The sequence below is a fragment of the Perca flavescens genome, chromosome 1 (genome assembly GCF_004354835.1).
Source record: "Perca flavescens isolate YP-PL-M2 chromosome 1, PFLA_1.0, whole genome shotgun sequence".
NCBI lineage: Eukaryota > Metazoa > Chordata > Actinopteri > Perciformes > Percidae > Perca > Perca flavescens.
In genome coordinates, this window is record NC_041331.1 from 37,758,871 (window position 1) to 37,777,243 (window position 18,373).

Consider the following 18,373-nt stretch of genomic DNA (forward strand, 5'->3'; position numbering starts at 1 on the left):
TACAGTTCATGTAGAAAAGAGCAGCACTATACTCATTAGAATAAATGATACGGATTTCAGATAATCCTTTTATTTTTATTATGTATTATATTTGGGATGATTACTACTTGCCCAACCCTGCTTACTGTAGTCTTTGAATTTATGTTACCACCCGCTGTGTGTAAGACAATCAGCAGTTCCTCATCCTGTTAAAGTTAATTATTAATAGAATCTTATTTGCATTCATAAATAATGATGTCATATTATATAATTTATGTTCAACAATTATTTAGAATAATCAAGACAAGTGATTAACAAACAGAATGAGTTAATTTTTCCCAAACGTCAACAATTATGTGTGAGCAGCGGTGCAGAGCGGGATGGGATTAGATGTTTTTGTCAAACTAATATTAGCGCAGTTATCTCACACTGTTAAATCAGAAGAGACCACTGGGGAAAACATTCAGAGTAAAAGTCCCTCCGAAAGAGGACTCCGTTCATTACACCATTTTTGGTCCTTTAAGTTTAAACCTTTAGACTGATCACAGCAGCTGCCTTAACAGACTCTGTTCATATTACATAACAAGTCATCTGTCTCATTAGCGTCAGGCCCGTTAATAGTGTAACAATGTGGCAAGAATAAAAATAACACGTTTGTTTAACAATGCTACAAACTGAGGCTTGGAAAAACGACCACAGAGTTGAACATCTGGCACAACAAGCCTGACATTTATGAGCCTCACCATAGTGATATTTACTGCTGAATAGTGTTTCCATTATATAGTCCACCCCCCCATATGTAGAGTCCACACAGAGCCAGTTAAAAAGACAGGCACAACATTGCTTTATTGAAGTATTATAGTGGTCATTCATTATGAAACACATGCAACTCTTATAAAAGTCGTAAAACCAACTGTTTACACGTACAAAGATCCTCCCCCCCCAGAGCAGATGATAAAAAATAGGCTTGATGTGTTCATAAAAAAAGAAACGAAAAACATCTCAAAACTTCAGTTACAATTTAGGCCTTTAAAGGTTTAACCTTGCCCAAATGAACACAATTGTGATTTTTCATGTCACTTACATTGGTCAAGTATAAGGCAGCAGCAGTCTGTACAAAAAGCGACTAAATAAAACGATATCTACACAATGCTTTGTGTGTTTTGATTTTTTTCTAAACTTTTATTATGGTGGTTTCTCTTCACAAGGAGCCAACCTGTTTTAAAAAAAAATAAATAAATACACTTTGTGCTTTTGGTCCAGAACCACTGTGAAAGTCTGACCGTGTACCCTGAGCGACGGATGGTGTGGAGGGTCAGACCATGTCGGTGTGTCCGAACACGCGCTGGTCGCGGTCGGGCGTGAACTGCTGCGTCCAGTCGATGATGGCCGGTTTGAAGAGGCCGCAGCAACGCATCTGGAAGAAGGACACCAGGTTCCGCACCACGCCCAGACTGCAGAGAGACGGTTCAGGAAGGGACCATCAGTCAGAGTCCATTGATAAATGTACTTTTTCCACATGGCCAGGTACGGATTTACCACGGCCATTAAACCTGTCTAGGGTTTTTATGTGTGCAAATTAATTGCTTGAGTGTTTTTTTTGATAAATACAGTGGTGCTCATACGTTTATGAACCCATGTTAAAGTTGACTAAAAAGAGGAATGTTGGTCTGGATCAAAAATCATCTGGCCAAAAGGACTACAGTTGAAAATTAGCCGACTGGCTAACACTGGCACATTTACAGAAATGTTGATTAATGTGTGTTGTCCTTTATAAATAAAGAATAAGAATTATAAAAAAATAATAATCATCTTTTGGAAATTAATGCCTTAATTAAAAAGAAATTGGAAAAATCCAACCTTTAAGGATACCAATTTTCTTTGTGAATGAATAATGTATTGTAAATAAATAAATGTTCTTCCTTAAAATACAGGGGGCATAATTAAGTACACCGCTATGTTAAATTCCCATAGAGGTAGGCAGATTTTTCACCATACCTAGAGATTGGCAAGGGGTACTTTTTATAAAATCATCTCTCAATGCAAATCAAACCAACTGTTAGGCTAACTGAAATAAAACCATGCCAATCTCTAGGTATGGTGAAGGGTATGGGATGATGGGGGGCTATTTTAATTCCAAAGGCCGAGGGAACTTTATCAGGATGCAAAGTATCCTGGATCCATGAAATAACTGGCCTTTAAAAATAAAAATCTGCCTGCCTCTATGGGAATTTAACATAGGGGTGTACTTACTTATGCCCCTGTATTTTAAGGAAGAAAATGTATTTATTTACAATACATTATTCATTCACAAAGAAAATTGGTGTCCATCAAGGTTGGATTTTTCCTAATTCTTTTTAATAAAAAGGCATTAAGATCAATTTCCAAAAGATGATTTATTTATTCCTCTTTTTAGTCAACTTTCGCAAAAATGAATAAATTTGAAGACTTGATTTTTATATATTTTACCAATCACTGCACCTTCATTCACAACACAGTTACAGCCCAGGAACTGATTTCAAGTCAACACTTAAAAAAAAATAAATAAAAGATGCATTTTGGGTCACACCATTTCCACATAAGCAATTGTTGGGGTTCAATAATCACATCAAAACTATGTAAGTTCCTGAACTGAAACCGAACGGATGGTTCTTTAAGCCAAATGTATAATTCAACGCAGAACGAAATTTTAACCTGTCTGAAAAGTAGCTTGGTTTCAGGTTACTGAAGTCCTGATACAAGCTCAAATGACATCCTTATGTTTTGTCAGACGTGTACTAAGATATGCTAAGAGAGGAAAAAAAAAAAAAAAAAAAAAAAAAAAATTCAAAATGAGCTACAATTTTCAGCATGCATTTTGCACATTCACAATGCTCTCTGTCGACTTTGAGAACATCAGCTTACACATGTTCAATATGATTTAAGTCCTGATTTCATTTCCATAGAGACTAAATATCCTGTTTGGCACTGTGCTATTAATAATATATCAGGGCTTCTGTACAAGGCACAAGCATTATAGAGCTGAACTGAAAGGTGTAAAACAATTACTTTTTTAGTGCCGATGTACCAATAGACCGGCGACCGCAACTGGCCGGTTTTCACGTGCTCAGACGTGACCGGCGACCAGCAGGTCAGTCTGACGTATGCCGATTTCATGCCGGTCAACGCTACAACTAACTGACAACAGAAGTTCTACGAGTTACAGTTCTCAAGGACGCACACACAGATGCGACAGCACGGTCTTTCCTTTCTCTCAACCTTTCCGGCGTGTGTCGCACGTACCCGCTCGTGGCGTGAAGCGCGTGTCGGCGCTATTCTTGCACATGTAGGGAACCTCGGGAATTAACCTGCAACATGTCAGCTGTTTGGGAATTCTTCAGCGTGTGTGCAGAAGATAACAAGTTTGCAATATGCAACAAGTAAGGAAAAAGTAGGGCATGGAGGGACGACACCAAAAACAAATTGTTTTTGTTGGATATGGATGTGAAAAGAAGGAAATGGTTCTAACATTGCCCTTTAGAGGTGTGTGAATTTCCCACACCAAGAGTAATTTATATAGTTCTATTTTATAGTGATCCATTATCTGTTAAAAAAAAAAAAATTCTATGTTCTGTGCAAAATGTTCTATTAAAGAAAAGAAAACAAATATTTGTGTGTGCTGTAAAGTGGTTAGAAAAAATTTAATCGGAATCGGCTGGCCTAACTCAAAGAAAATCGTAAAATTGGCCTAGAAAGTAGTTATCGGTGCATCTCTATTTTTTTGTAGGGCTGCCCCCTCTTTGTCGTCTAATTCAGTCTTTAGTGGAGAAGTCATTTTTTACGCTTTTACATGCTGAATGATTTATTTCAAAGAAACGTATGCGTACATCTCTGGTAAACCCTAAATTAAAAGTTGTGCTTTTGTGGGATTCTTTGTGGAGAAATTCAGTTTTACTGCTGGTAAATGGACTGCATTTATATTGCGCTTTTCTAGTCTTAACGACCACTCAAAGAGCACAGATCTGTCGATAAAATCAACTAATCAATCAAAAAAATTTTGGTGCAAATATTCAGCATTAGTACACCAACTAATCAACTCACTTGTATGGATTCTGTCTGAGGGAGACAGATTGTCGGAGTTTCCTCTGGTGGAGCGTCAGGGTCGTCCGCTCTGCTGTGGTCAGTCCCAGGAAGGCAATCTGCTCCGACACAAAGAACAAACATCAATCTCATAGACCTAGAAGGTACTCTGTGTGTAGAAACACAGCAGGTCAGTGGACCGTGAAAAAGATGACATGTCGTGCACTGGCTCAACAGGTTTGGCCTCTCTTGAGACTTTGAATTCAACTCTAAGGACCGGGCTACCCTGCATATCTCTACCTGCGTGTGACGGCTACCTCGCTGAACAAATGTGGTTGCTGCCAGGCCCTCTTTCTACATTGAATTTGCCTTTTATAATGGCCATCAAATGTATAATAAAAACCTTCTGGGTCGGAAACAGAAAGTGTTGAGTTAAGAATTAATACTTAGATTTTTTTTTTCATTGTCCGTGACATATTCTACAATTATAGACATTACAACTGTAGTGAAAGGTGTAATTGTGCTGCTATGATGTCACTATGACTACCAAAAGATAATTTTCACTGTCTATTTCACTATCTTTTTTAGGTGGAAACAATGGGTGACACGCAGAATCTCTGGATAAGCTGCAGCCGAGCCATGCCTGTTAACCTGTTAACGGGGGGGGGGCTGTGTGGCTGCTCTACCCTGTTAACATGGGGGCTGTGTGTGTGTGTGTATATATATATATATATATATATATATATATATATATACACACATATATATATATATATATATATATATATATATATATATATATATATATATATATATATATATATATATATATATATATATATATATATATATATATATATATATATATATATATATATATATATATATATATATATATATATATATATATATATATATATATATATATATATTATTTTACATTAGCAATTTTAAGGGCATTTATAAGAAATCAGTTGGTGGCAAATTTAATCTATGAAGGCAGATGATTCACTTCATTTTGAGTCCATTTAAGACAAGAGAACTCCGTCCATAGGATCTTTGAGCGCTGTAGAAAGTTGTTAACAGTCACCTGGTAGAGCTGCAGCAGCAGGATCAAGCCGGACCAGCAGGTGTGATACAAGGCCAGAAAGAAGACGCCGAGCAGCCATGGGGAGCAGCTCACCAGGGCCGAGACGACGCCCCACAGGCCCTGCTCCTCATAACGCAGCACGCAGTGAGCCGACCAGTCTGGAAAGAATAAACACAGCACAGGCATGCGTATCCAGTGTAAATGTAAAAAACTGATACAGATACTGTCATGGTCCAAAATAAGCAACATCTACCAGCCAAATGCTGGTAAAATATGCAAGTGGCTTGTAGATTTGCTTCACTCACCAGCCAAAAAACAATGGTTATCTATTGAGTGGCTGGTAACATTCACTAGCAATTTGTTCTGGTGGACAAAAAGAGTCAATTTTGGACCCTAGATACGGTTTTTAATGAATGTCGAGTCACTCACATGTGAGGCAACCGTAGAACATCCAGGCTCCCATCAGCACGAGGGAGAGCAGAAAGAGAACAAAGTAGTGGTGGTTCCTCGCACCTGGAATACGACAAATATGTGCGATGAGAGATTGTCTTCAACTTTGTCAAAAGACTCAAATGTGCGTGCACTTCTGGAGGGAGCCAACACTGTCGTACCGATGCAGCCGTTGGTCCAGATGGAGTGGTGGTCCTGCTTTGCCACACAGGCGTCACAGTGGAAGCAGTGGTTTGCTCTCATTGGTTTCTTTATCTGTGAACGAGGGAATGTAAACCACTAGGTTGTCACCGTTTGTGTTGATAGAACAGCGTTGTAAAAAGGGAAGGCGTTGCGTTCAGAACCTCACCATGCAGGAAGTGCAGAACACTCTGGGGTCCAGACAGCCGGCTTCAGCCAACACCAACACGTTCTGACAACATAAACAAAACTCCGCTCATTTGTGCACAAAACATCTACATGTAAGAGGATAGTATTCAGCGTTTTAATGGCCCTCCCAACCATTTTCTTCTCTTCTTCGGTTGCCTTGACGAAGCCCGGGTCGGTCCTGCAGGTGCGAAAGTAGTAGTATAGCAGAGTGGTGGTGTTCAGAGTGAACAACACCTGAACTGTGGCGCTGGGCCCATGTGGGGTCAAAGGTCAAGAAACTCTTCATTCATCAGTTTGAACAAAAGGATAAAATATCACACATTACATTTAAAGTGATGGTTCGGAGTAATTTCACCCTAGGGTCCTTTGCACCATGACCTCGAGCCAAACACCCCCCAGAAGCTTTTTTCACCTGGGTCTAACATTGGGAGAGTTAGCGTAGCAGCGTTATCAGCTGAATAGCTTAGCGCAGGGGCTAATGGACCCACATTTGTATCTCGTAAATGACCCCACTAATAATGCCCAAAATGATACCAAACTTCTACACTAGTACAAACGATGGATTGGAAAGTTTGTAAGTACACCAGAAGTTTATGAACACTTGCCTGCTCTCTTCTGCTCTCTGCTGCTGCTGCTACCTGCAGTTAGACGAGTGCTTAGGGCCGTCTACAAATTACTACACCGAAAAGAGATACAACAAAAATATTTATTAATTTAATGATTAAATAAGGTAATGTCTCCAAACTTACCTCAGTTATTACTTGTCTCCTGCTAGTTATACTACACTATACTACTGATAAGTATCAGTGATCTTTTTTTGCTGTTAAAATCCACTGAAACTCCTGCTAATGTGTTTGACCCCATCCTCTAGATGTAAGAGGAGCGCCCACCGTACGATAAAACAAACATCACAAAATAGCTGACTTTTAACTGTTTTAGGTTTGTTGTTTCCTTCGAACAAAGGATATCTGGCAAGAACCAGAGGAACCAGGTGACGAGCATCCAGAACACTGAAGCCATCAGAGATGTAGCTGGTAGGAGAGTCTGAAAGGCTGGACTTGGGAAGTTCCTGTTTAGACACAAATATTTCTTATTAAATGACAAACAACCGATTTTGTACAACATGCTGATGGAGTGCATGAGCACTGGAGCAAAATGTGTTTTTTTTTCTCCATTTACATTACAATCCGAACAGTCAAGAGAACAGCGATGTCCTCACCTTGAGGCCAGATTGATCACACCTATCACACAGGCCAGCAGGATCCCTTTGAGCAACCAGGACTCGGAGTTCATATCAACTATGGCGCCTATACTTCCAAACGTGGCAGTGCACAGTAAAAACTGCAAAAAGATCTGCAAAATGCAAACAGGATGGTGTTACAGGAGATTTAGTGAGCAGATGTTTTATGTTTGTAATTTGAGAGGTTATGCGTGTGCCCTCTTTTAGTTTACCCTGTATCTGTTGACGAACCGCAGGCAGCGCGAGTTGGAGCGAATCCTCTCCTGTTTGACGTGGTTGAGCATGTGGATGAGCAGCGGGCTGTGCACCTGATGGGCCAAGTCGATGGGCGTGTGACCCTGAAGAAGAAGCATTAGAAACACCACAAAGGCATGCATCATTATTGCTTCAATTCAATGTACAGCTGGGCGATATGGAGAAAATCAATTTATAATTGTTCCGTTTTTAAACTAACTGTTCACACTGCGAGTAGACAAGACATCTACTTCCCTGCAAAGCCCATTTTTAAGTGTACGTGCACCCCTGGGGGTTTTCAAGTTTCTACATCACACTCATTTAAGTTTCATTCTTAACCACAATCGAAACCAAATTAGTTACAACACGTGTTGAACTCCGATTTAAGGAACTTTAGCAGATCAAAAAAGCAAGAGAAAATCCAAATATCACGATATTTTTTACCAAATACCTCGAAATCGATACCGCAACGATATTATAGTGTTGACTATTGGTGCTTTCACAAAATTTTTACACAATGAGATTTTTGATGAAGAATCATCTGTAATGTGGATATAATGACTAAGTGGGTAAAGTCAAATAATAGAACAGTTACAACACTCTGGTTAGTTCAGAAAATGACATCACTTTACTGTAATGCAGCCTTTAAAACTAGGAAAAGACACTTATGCCATATTACGATATCCAAAATCTAAGACGATATCAGTCTCATATCACGATATCGATATAATATCGATATATTGCCCAGCTCCATCCATCGTATTGGGTCTTTCACCTCAATTGTCTAAACTGTAAAATAAAACAAATGCTTTTGAGATAATGATTCCAATAATTAGTTAAATTAAAAGACATGTCTTTAACATTTTGCACTGGCAAAAAAGTGCAAAATGGATTCACTGTTGATGCCAGAAATCCACTGCGTCCATTATTTCTAAGCTTGCTAAAAAGGTCCAAATTTTTCTTTGTTCAGTTAGCGCCGAGAGAAATAAGTTTCTGACTAGTGGCATTTGTTACTCGCAGTGTGACAGCAGACCAAAACTTACGTTGATGTTTTCTGCGTCGATACTGGCCCCGGCTTCCAGCAGGATGTGGGCTGCGTCTACGTTTCCTGCCAGCACGGCGCAGTGCAGCGGAGTGTTCCTGTTCACTTTGTCCACAGCACTCACAGAAGCGTTATTTTTGATTAAGAAATTTGTGGGTTCAGGCCTAGGACAGAAGAACAACATGTGCGGTGTATTTTCTTTAACAACCTCTCTAGATACTAATGTCAAGAGGTCATGAAATAACTTTAAGTAAGTAAATAAGTTTATTTTTAGATACTTAACCCAGTCTACAGACCAACTGACTCCTCTCTGGACTACTCAAAAGTTGTGGTGTGTGTTTTAACATCTGAAGATTCTGAAGTTTTTTTTTTTTTATAAATGCACAAAAGCGTAAAAGAAAGCTGTGATGCAGGCAGAGTTCATGTAAAACGTGTAGGCAGACAACATGTGCAGGATGCAAAATATACAAATCAGCACAGACACAACCTCCATTCACTGTTCCACTAGTGAACAATATTTGGGTATTCACATACAGACTTTAAACCAGTGGGGTTAAAAGTATATCTGTAAAGGATTAGGATGCTTACCCTATAATCTTTTGGGCTGCTAACATCAGTGGTGTCTGTCCATTGCAGTCAGGTCCTTCAACTTCCTGGAGGCAACGAAGCGATGAGAGGATTACCAAAAAGACAAGGAAAAAGAAAAGAGAAACTTGCACCAGGTGAAAAAGACCTCTAATAAGACAAAACAAATAGAGGTGTTACAGAGTGTGTGTGTGTGTGTGTGGCGTCTGACCTGTCCCTTAGCCATAAGATAAGCTGCTATGGCCATGTGCTGGAAGAGGATGGCTAGGTGCAGAGCGCGGTAACCTTCTCCGTCTGCGATGGAGGGATCCGCTCCGTATCTCATCAGCTGGATCACCATGGGGAGGTGGCCCTGCCTCATCATTGACAAAACACACAGACAGCTTTATGGAGGAATCCATTAACTAAACAAAAACACACCAAACAACACACCCCCCCCTGCAGAAAGCACTTTGGCCAAACAGAAACAAAATGAGTCATTTGCTCATTTCAGTTGGTGCAGTTGTGATGCAGTTATGCGCTCCTTTTAACTACACACTACCCGAAGACCAGAATCCCTCCCAGTTCTGTCGAAATGTGACCTTTGGTGTCGGATACAATTTTTTTTAAATAAAGTGCATATGCAAACCAAAGGCAGCCCAGCAGTGCATACATCTACCGAGGCAATCATGGGTTTGAGTATCAGAACCAGTTCTGAAATACAAATTTACGACAACGGGGAATCCTCTAGAGATGTGCTTTTTGAATCTGAGGATTAAAGCAAAGTTGGGATCTGGGTTTCTGTCTGCAACAATGGACACACATGGGTCAATGTACATGTGTAGCGTTTACGATCAAATATATATTTATTTGTGGCCGGGTTGGCTAAGTGGGTAGAGCAGGCGCACATATACTGAGAGGTTTATGCCTCGACGCAGAGGTCCGGGGTTAGAGTACGACCTGTCTTCCCCCACCCTTTCTCACCTAGCTGTCCTGTGAAATTAAAGGCGGAAAAGCCCCCAAAATTATATTTATCTTTTTATTTGTGCGTGTTCACGGTAGGCTTGTATCATGTGGACATTAACATCCCTTTTTAACATTTCTTTTGACACATAAATGATATGTAAACAATTGAACCAGGACAATTAATAAAATCTAGAATAAAAAAAAAAGAAAATAATCCCTAGCAACGAATCCCGTTATGGTCATTCAGTCACCTTATGGCCCAGTGAAGAGGAGTAGAGTTCAGGTCTCCTCCAAGCTGGTCAACTATCGCCCCTTTAGAAATATAATACCTGTCAGGGAAGATACAGAGAGCAGATCAGTGTCAAAACAAAAAGTCTGTTTCAACAGTTCAGAACATTTCAATTTGGAGCGGGTCGTATTTCAGTTCAGTTGTCCCTTATTTCTTTCCTGGATGTTTTTTTTTTTGTGAAGCCGTTTATTACTGCTCAAAGCACTGTGCTTCATCACAGACGCTTCGGACACGGGAAATAAAATACACACAGTCCCCGAGGAAGGACTGTACTGTACTGAGGCGGATTCTTTTCAATATTATGTTCAACTGACAGCAGCAACAACATCCATTTACATTGTGACTGAAGTTATTCTAATTCAAATGTAATTATTTATGTGAACATACAGAAGAGTGAGTTTGACTCAAAAAACAGCCAATATGATACTTAATAATTCATTTCAATACATTTTTTAATATAATGGCCCCATATGCCCGGAACAATGGCATCTCATTTACTTGAGCATACTACAGTACAATGTTTTTCTAGATTGGGTAGACCCAGGCCGATCTGCTGGCGATTTGATTTCTCCCTGCAGCTCAGGCTGGAAACCTGTACGTTTATCTATCCTGCTTCCGTTACCAATTTGCGGGGACCAATCACAAACTGGCTTATCCACCTGGCGCGCTGTTTATTGGCGGGTTTAACACGATGACGATAGAGAAGCGACCAAGTAGCTTGATGCCGCGGTCGCTGCTACGTCAACCAGATCGGTGGTCTGATTGGTTGAGGGACTATCCAATTGCGTACAGAGTCATTTGAACTATGGCCGTTGATCACGCCTCTAGTGCAGTAGAAAATACAGAGCAGACTCCCCAGACTAATGTTCAATCTTACAAGATTGAGCTTGTCTGGTGATAGCTAGACTAATGCTTCTCCCTAATTTCACTCAAACTAAGCAAGTGACACAGGGCTACTTCTCAGATCAGACAGCCTCTGTGTTTGGACAAATATGATGCAGGGAAATGTTTGTTTGCATAAACATATTTCTCATGTCTCTCTGGTAAGTCCGTTGTAATGAGAGAGAATTATATCTTCAGGTCTTAAGCGTGATTTATGGTTCTGGGGAGGCTCAACGCAGAGCCTGAAGTTTATACTTGTGCGTTGGGGTGTGCGTTGAGCCGGCATATGTGTGTGTGTGCGTGCGTGCGTGCGTGTGTGTGTGGTAGAGCGAGGGCGAAGTGAAAGAGTGACGGTGATTAGTTTCGGAGCGAGTAGCGTCATAGTGAGAGAAACAAAGTGTCTCCCCTGTTCTTTCTGACCAGGGTGGGAAATCTGTAGCAGGAGAAGTGAACTCTCTCCTTGATTTCATCTTGTTTATGGAGAAGGAGAACCAGGAAATGAGAAGAGGGGGAACTGCAACACTACCAAGACACGACGTGTGTAGCCGCCACGTATTGTTACATTTTTCGAGAGGTGCACGCCAGGCTACGGCGTAGGTGCGTGTCTCCACGTACCTACGTATGTAGCCATGGCCTAGATTTTACACAGAAGTATAAATCACGCTTTACTTGACCAGCTCGGAGCGGCTGTTGATGGCCGCCCAGTGCAGCAGAGTGACGTTCTCTTTGTCCGGCTGCCTGACGTCGTATCCTGCTTCCACCAGCTCCTTACAGCGCTCAAGGATGCCGAACCTGAGAGGATCACACAGAGAAAGACATTTTATTAACACACCAATAATAATAATAATAATAATAATAATAATAATAATAATAATAATACCAGACTAATACTTTACATTGCACAGTGCTCCACAATTATAAAACAACAAATAAAGAAAATACAGAACCCTGAATAAAATTAACAAAACTATTACGACGACTACTAAATAAAACTACTACTAATTATAAAACACATTTTCCACTAAAAGACACTTGATAGACAATAAAGAGTCCACTGTGAGTAGATAATAGAACATTAAGTTTATTTAATCATAGCTTCAGGCTGTGGTAAAAGATATCTGCAGCACGCGTACACATGGTTTCCACAATACTGACAGACTGTGAGATGAACAGACCGATAGGATTCTTTTCTTTTAATCTCCCATTTAACAAGAAGAGTGACCTTTGTTCTGCTGTATTTCAACTCACTGATCAGTTAGCAAACGCAGAAGCGCTTCAGTTTGCTACAAGTACTGATGTGCACTAATCTCACCTAAAGCACGCTGACAGGTTTTTGTGCAGCCTCACCTTTTACCGTTTTATTTCTAGGTTGCTTTCAAACTGGACAAAAAAAAAAACTGACTTGTCACTCTGACTGCTAGTTAAACACAGACCTCTGAAAGCCGCTGCACATTCCTTACGTTTTATTGCGCAACTCCTGCACAAATACATAGATTAAATACTTGTCAACGCCTGCAATTCACAGTGAAGAAACAAGGTGTGTAGTTATTTCTGTGCTCCATAGTTTTCAGAGGTGTCAAGTAACGAAGTACAAATACTTCGTTACCTTACTTAAGTAGAAATGTTGGGTATCTATACTTTACTGGAGTAATTATTTTACAGCATACTTTACTTCTACTCCTTACATTTTCACACAATTATCTGTACTTTCTACTCCCTACATTTTAAAAATAGCCTCGTTACTCATATTTCAGTTCGGCTTGTTTTCATTCCAGCTCGTCAGTCATCGTTCAAAAACCCCTATCCAAATCGTTCCATCCGGAGAGAGTGAATGTGATTGTGGTTGGATGAGAAGTATAAACATAGCTATTCCGACACCCTATTGGTTTGTAGGCGATTCATAACACCTGTACAGACCCGGTGCTAATACGCCACCGGTGCCTTAACGACTGTTATCTACCGGACCGAATAGCAACACGGATTTCGGTGCCTTAGGTGCCTGCGCGATGCTCCGAAAACGGACGTTAGAGGGAACTGAACATCGCCGCACGGGACGCTAGTCAACACTACAGTTGGAAGCAGGTTAGCCTAGCGTTAGCTAGAAGATGGAGTAAACATGATAAAATGCTGAGAGCTAAACGGTGTAAAAGTGTGTCTATATTTCACTGGAGAGGAGTCTGACACCAGACTGTAGCTGCCGTTGTCTGAAAAACACAGAAGAGATGTAGCCTACGTGTCACCTTTTTCAGCCCTTCTGAGTTTGCAGGTATGATTTTAATATACTGTAACATTATTATAGTCATATGATTTTGTCCCCGCGTTTTAGAGTTAAGCTCTTGTCCTTAATGGCATTTCCCCCCCTTACATCAGGGGTCTTGAACGTTTTTTAAGCCAAGGACCCCTTAACTTAAAGTGAGATGTAGCAGGGACCCCCAACATATTGTATGAAATTAAGTTGCATATTAAACTGGGCCTACAATAACTGTTAGGGTAACCTAAATCCTTCTTACATACGTTTTTTCATAAGCTATTAAAATATTAATTGTTAGCATGATTTTATAAATCATATTTTAATGTTACATATGTGTAAATCTAGGATTAACTGTATCTGTGGGCTGATATCTTAGTGACTACCTTACCTATAGGCCAGTAAGCCTATCATCAGTGGGAATTTATATTTGCTAATAATATGTTGGAATTATGTTAAGGCATTTTATTTTTTATTTTTTTTAAAAGACTCAAAAATGTACAATAATTTGGAGGCCCCCATGCAATGACTCTGAGGACCCCCTGTTGAAGATCTCTGCCTTACATTACTTTTTTTATATTTTAAGTAGTTTTGAAACCAGTACTTTTACACTTTTACTTAAGTAAAAAGCTTAAGTTGATACTTCAACTTCTACAAAAGTCTTTTCAAACCCTAGTATTTATACTTCTACTTGAGTAATGAATGTGAATACTTTTGACACCTTTGATAGTTTTAACATACAATCTCATATCTTCCTAGAGTAATAATCAAAATTATCTTAATATTTTCCTTACCATTTCAGAACAAAACGTATGCATAAATTGAAGAGGGGTATTTTTTTTCTGGACATAAACAGAAAAAAAACAGATGAAACTACCATTTGAGAATCTGGAGTTGGGTTTAAATCTGAGGTTTACGAGTTGGTCTAATTCTACACTCTATGATGTTTTTAATTCAGTGATTGTTTAAAGAGCGGCAGCGCAACAACTAAATGTTATTTAAACCAAATATTTAAGGCTAAATAAAATTTGATTCTAAATACTGACACAAAATATTATCTGACAAAGGTTTAACTGGGGCATTTGCATCTGCAAAATAGGAAGTTCAGGTTTGACGCTGTCAAGACTGGTCTGATTGCATGATGTATAATGATACAATCGGATAACAGAAAAAGACTTTTCCATATTGTTATCAAATACAGTATATCAAACATTAAAAGAAAATTCAAGTTTTTTAACCACTTGGGTTTTATTCTTATAGTTTCGGCAATAATTTCCCTTAGTAACAGATCTGGGAACACTGCAACATCTATAAAAAACAAAAAATAAAAAAAAATAAAAAAAGTCCAATGGGTCAAGAAACATGAGCAGCGCGCCTGGATAGCTCAGTTGGTAGAGCGGACGCCCATATGTAGAGGTTTACTCCTCGACGCAGAAGGCCCGGGTTTGACTCGGACCTGCGGCCCTTTGCTGCATGTCATTCCCCCCTCTCTCTCTCTCTCTCTCTCTCTCTCTCCCCCCCTTTCATTTCTTTAGCTGTTCTGTCAATGAAGGCCTAAAAATACCCCAAAAATTAACTTTTTTGAGTAACTTTTTGATATTAATGAACATCCGTTACATTCAAGCCATCGCCAAATGAGTTGCTACAAAGCTAATTAAGACTATCAGCTCTCATTATGGCTATGTTCAGAAGATTGTGGCGTCCGGCGACTTTCACGTTCAGAAACTCAAGTGAAGATAATGACCTCTTCTGAAGAGTCCATCATGTTTTTTTAAATCCTCCGTGTCATCCTTGACTACTAGCAATTGCGTGGAGGAAGGGTGGGAGCGGTGTGCGATCACGGAAGGCTTGTATCATGTGGACGCGCCGACAGTTTTGTTGTCATTAATTTGAATTCCTCATGGGAGAGACAGAAACTACGCGCTATAGCTTTAACGTACTGCTTATTTACCTTCTTTGACAGCTGTGGCATTGCATGAATTTTAACTACACATTAAAATGTCTACCAGTTTGACATAGAGCAAATGTTCCAGCACTTACTGCGTTGCCTTCACTATGTCCCAACTGCCGCTGTCATCCATGTGCGACCGTCTCTTCGGCTGCTGACTGACATCCATCGCCTGATCGCCGTTTTTGAACTGTCCTTGAAACGGCGTCATGAAGGGGTGAGCCGCTCTCGGCCCGTGACTGTGAGAGTGACCTGGATGTCCGTGGCTACAGCTGTCATGCTTGTGGCCGTGACCCTGCAACACATAAACGAGGAAAACACACACATTTGGTCCAAAGTGGTCCACGTGGAAACCTTAAATACCTGAATATTGGCAGAGAACAATTAGCTCTACGGATTTATGCCAGTCAAACAACCAGACACCTGGGGCATCAAAGGGATGAAAGCGGGCTCTCAGGTTGCATTTTCTATATTTGTAAGGTGCAACTTTGTACAATACGTGATAATGAGGTAAATAGTGAACATTTTGAACAACAGCAAACAGCTAGAACAGTTTGATTTTTGTGAACGAGCAGAAGGGTTAGGAAATATGACAATGATATAAACTATGAGGTGAAAAACATATTACTGTTTGTACTGTGGTACTCTCAGAGATAAAGTGATTGCTGATGGATTGGGCAAAATAAACATTATTGTCTTGAATGGAAACAAACTGCTGCTCAACTACTTTCAAGAAAATGTACTACATTTTAATCAATATCATGATATAAAATGTTGTTGCTTAAACAATTAGTCATCTGATAGAAAACTCATCAGCAACAATTTTGACTATGAAGTACATGTTGTATATTCTGTTTTATATCACAGTATATGTATTAAATACTGATGGCATCTCCTGTCTCGTGTCCATCTCATGTGTTTGGAATAATGTGTTGGACAGGTTTCTCTTTTTCTGACATTTAGAGACTAAACGAATAGTCAAATAATCACACACAAAAAAAGAATTGACAGATGATGAATCTGTCAATATATATTTTTTATATATAAAAAGTAATCCGTAGGTGCATTATTTTATCCATGGTACCCACTCCTAAAAAGTTGACAAGAAGAGGATTGTGATAAACATAACATTCATATTATTTTGAAGTAGTATGTTGGGTGGAGTCATTATGCCATGCATGTTCAGTATGCCATGGAAGCTCACACTGACTCTGGATCCGGACAGATGTCATATGGCAGAAACTAACCGCTGTCTGCTTGTCATATTGATGAGTATAATCACATATGGATTAACGACAATCAGAACCGGAGTTGAGCTATGAAAGATGATTACATGATGATTTCGTTATATAAATGGGTAGACACACGCGTTGGCTGTTACTGCATCATCATGACAAATCAAACAGACTTTCCATAACGTAGCCGTCAATGCCTTTACGTGAAGAAGGCTGACCGTTGGGGTTGAGCTAGCTAGCTAGCTAGCTACGGTTTGCTACATTTTATTTCCTAAGACGGCGTAGACTCTTAATACATCCATGACAGACATGGCATGAGCCGCCCTACTCTTCCTCTGATTGGGTAACAATGTCAGAGTAAGCCAATCAGAGGTAAATGAAGGCAGAGTAGGGCGGGATATGCCTTCGCCATCCTGGGGAGAAAATACTCGCTACTTAGCTAGCTAGCTACTGTTTAACGTCAGGTAACTAGCAGCAGGCTAACTACGCCCATTGGAGCGGTCTCTGTTGATGTGTATCAGGAAGGACAGGTTATTCCGCATTTACAGCAATTTACCGACGAGCTAAGATTAGACAGCAGGCTAGCTAGTAAATGCTAACAACCTGCTGAGATAATAGTATTAGGACAAACTAACGTTACGTCAGCCTGGTCTCCACCAGGTAAAACAGTAACACAACAAGTTACAGAAGCAGGTAAATAACATATAAAGCGACTTACATCATGGTCCTCATTCCAGTCCATCTTGTTGTGAAGGAACGAAGAGAAAGTTCCTACCGCCGGACGGCCCAGAATCAACGTACAACATCCGCTGTGTGTTTTTTCAAAATTAAGGTCGTGAGGACCTTCTTATATACGTTCTATGGTGAGGACACATTTAAGGATAAACACCAACATCTGATGGTGAAAATGCTGGATGACAAACTCATAGATTATTTAGAAGCTGTTATAAGACATAAAAATGCCTGCCATCTATTATGTATTTATATGTGTTACAAGGTTATTTTATCCATCATTTTACAACACGGTTGCACGATCAAATGTAAGTTGTAGACTTCTACACACATAGATACAAATATTTAAATGACAATAAAATAAAATAATATACAGTAAGTTATATACATAGGCCTACCTATAGAGAGACTTTGGTTTATAGTGGGAATGAGGGTAGTGCAAAAGGTGGTGCAAAACCGGAGTTCCATACTATACTAGTCTCTTGTGTATTTTTGTTTTTCATACCTCTTATTATTATTAATTTTTATATCTTTATAAAAAAATTCTATCATTTTTATTTGTCCTTGTGTTGCTGAAACGTGAATTTCCCCTTTGGGGATTAACAAAGTTTTTTTTCCGTATCTTACTTTATGCAGGTGTAACGGGTTATAGGCATAGTTATCTATGTAGGTTATAGGTTCTGTTAAATTCCTACATAAATGCGGACAGCGCCGTCTACTGGCGCCACTTTCACATTGTACCACAGCGCTAAAAGTAACGTATTATGGGTAATAATCCACACAGCAGAACTCCTGATAACTGCTGTAGTAAGTCACTTGTTAAATGCTGCAGAGATAATATTAGCCAAAATGCTTTAAAGCCCACTGTATTTTTGTTGTGATGTAGTTTAGAGATGAATGCAGTTTGTTTCAAGACTGTATGGCTGCAGCCTGGGGCCTCCCGTGTCATGCCCTCTCGCCTTGCTGATAAGCAATTGTATTTGCAGCAATTTCCCAGTGAAGTGTGAAAACAATATAGAATATAAAAATAAAAAGGAGTCTTGGAA

At 39.6% G+C, this 18,373-nt stretch overlaps 1 protein-coding gene across 1 annotated transcript; it reads right to left on the reverse strand.

The window, feature by feature from the left end:
* Positions 1-799: 799 nt before the first annotated feature.
* On the reverse strand, positions 800-17,427 carry zdhhc13 (zDHHC palmitoyltransferase 13). Its single transcript, XM_028574718.1, has 17 exons — positions 17,314-17,427; positions 15,453-15,655; positions 11,834-11,956; positions 10,245-10,322; positions 9,260-9,404; positions 9,052-9,116; positions 8,465-8,627; positions 7,400-7,525; positions 7,167-7,300; positions 6,916-7,016; positions 6,080-6,204; positions 5,928-5,990; positions 5,740-5,833; positions 5,558-5,641; positions 5,129-5,286; positions 4,060-4,157; positions 800-1,433 (listed from the first exon to the last, which is right to left on the reverse strand). The coding sequence occupies exons 1-17, from the start codon at positions 17,335-17,337 to the stop codon at positions 1,295-1,297; spliced, it is 1,923 nt and encodes a 640-aa protein (XP_028430519.1). The 5' UTR covers positions 17,338-17,427; the 3' UTR covers positions 800-1,294.
* Between the last annotated feature and the right edge of the window lie 946 nt (positions 17,428-18,373).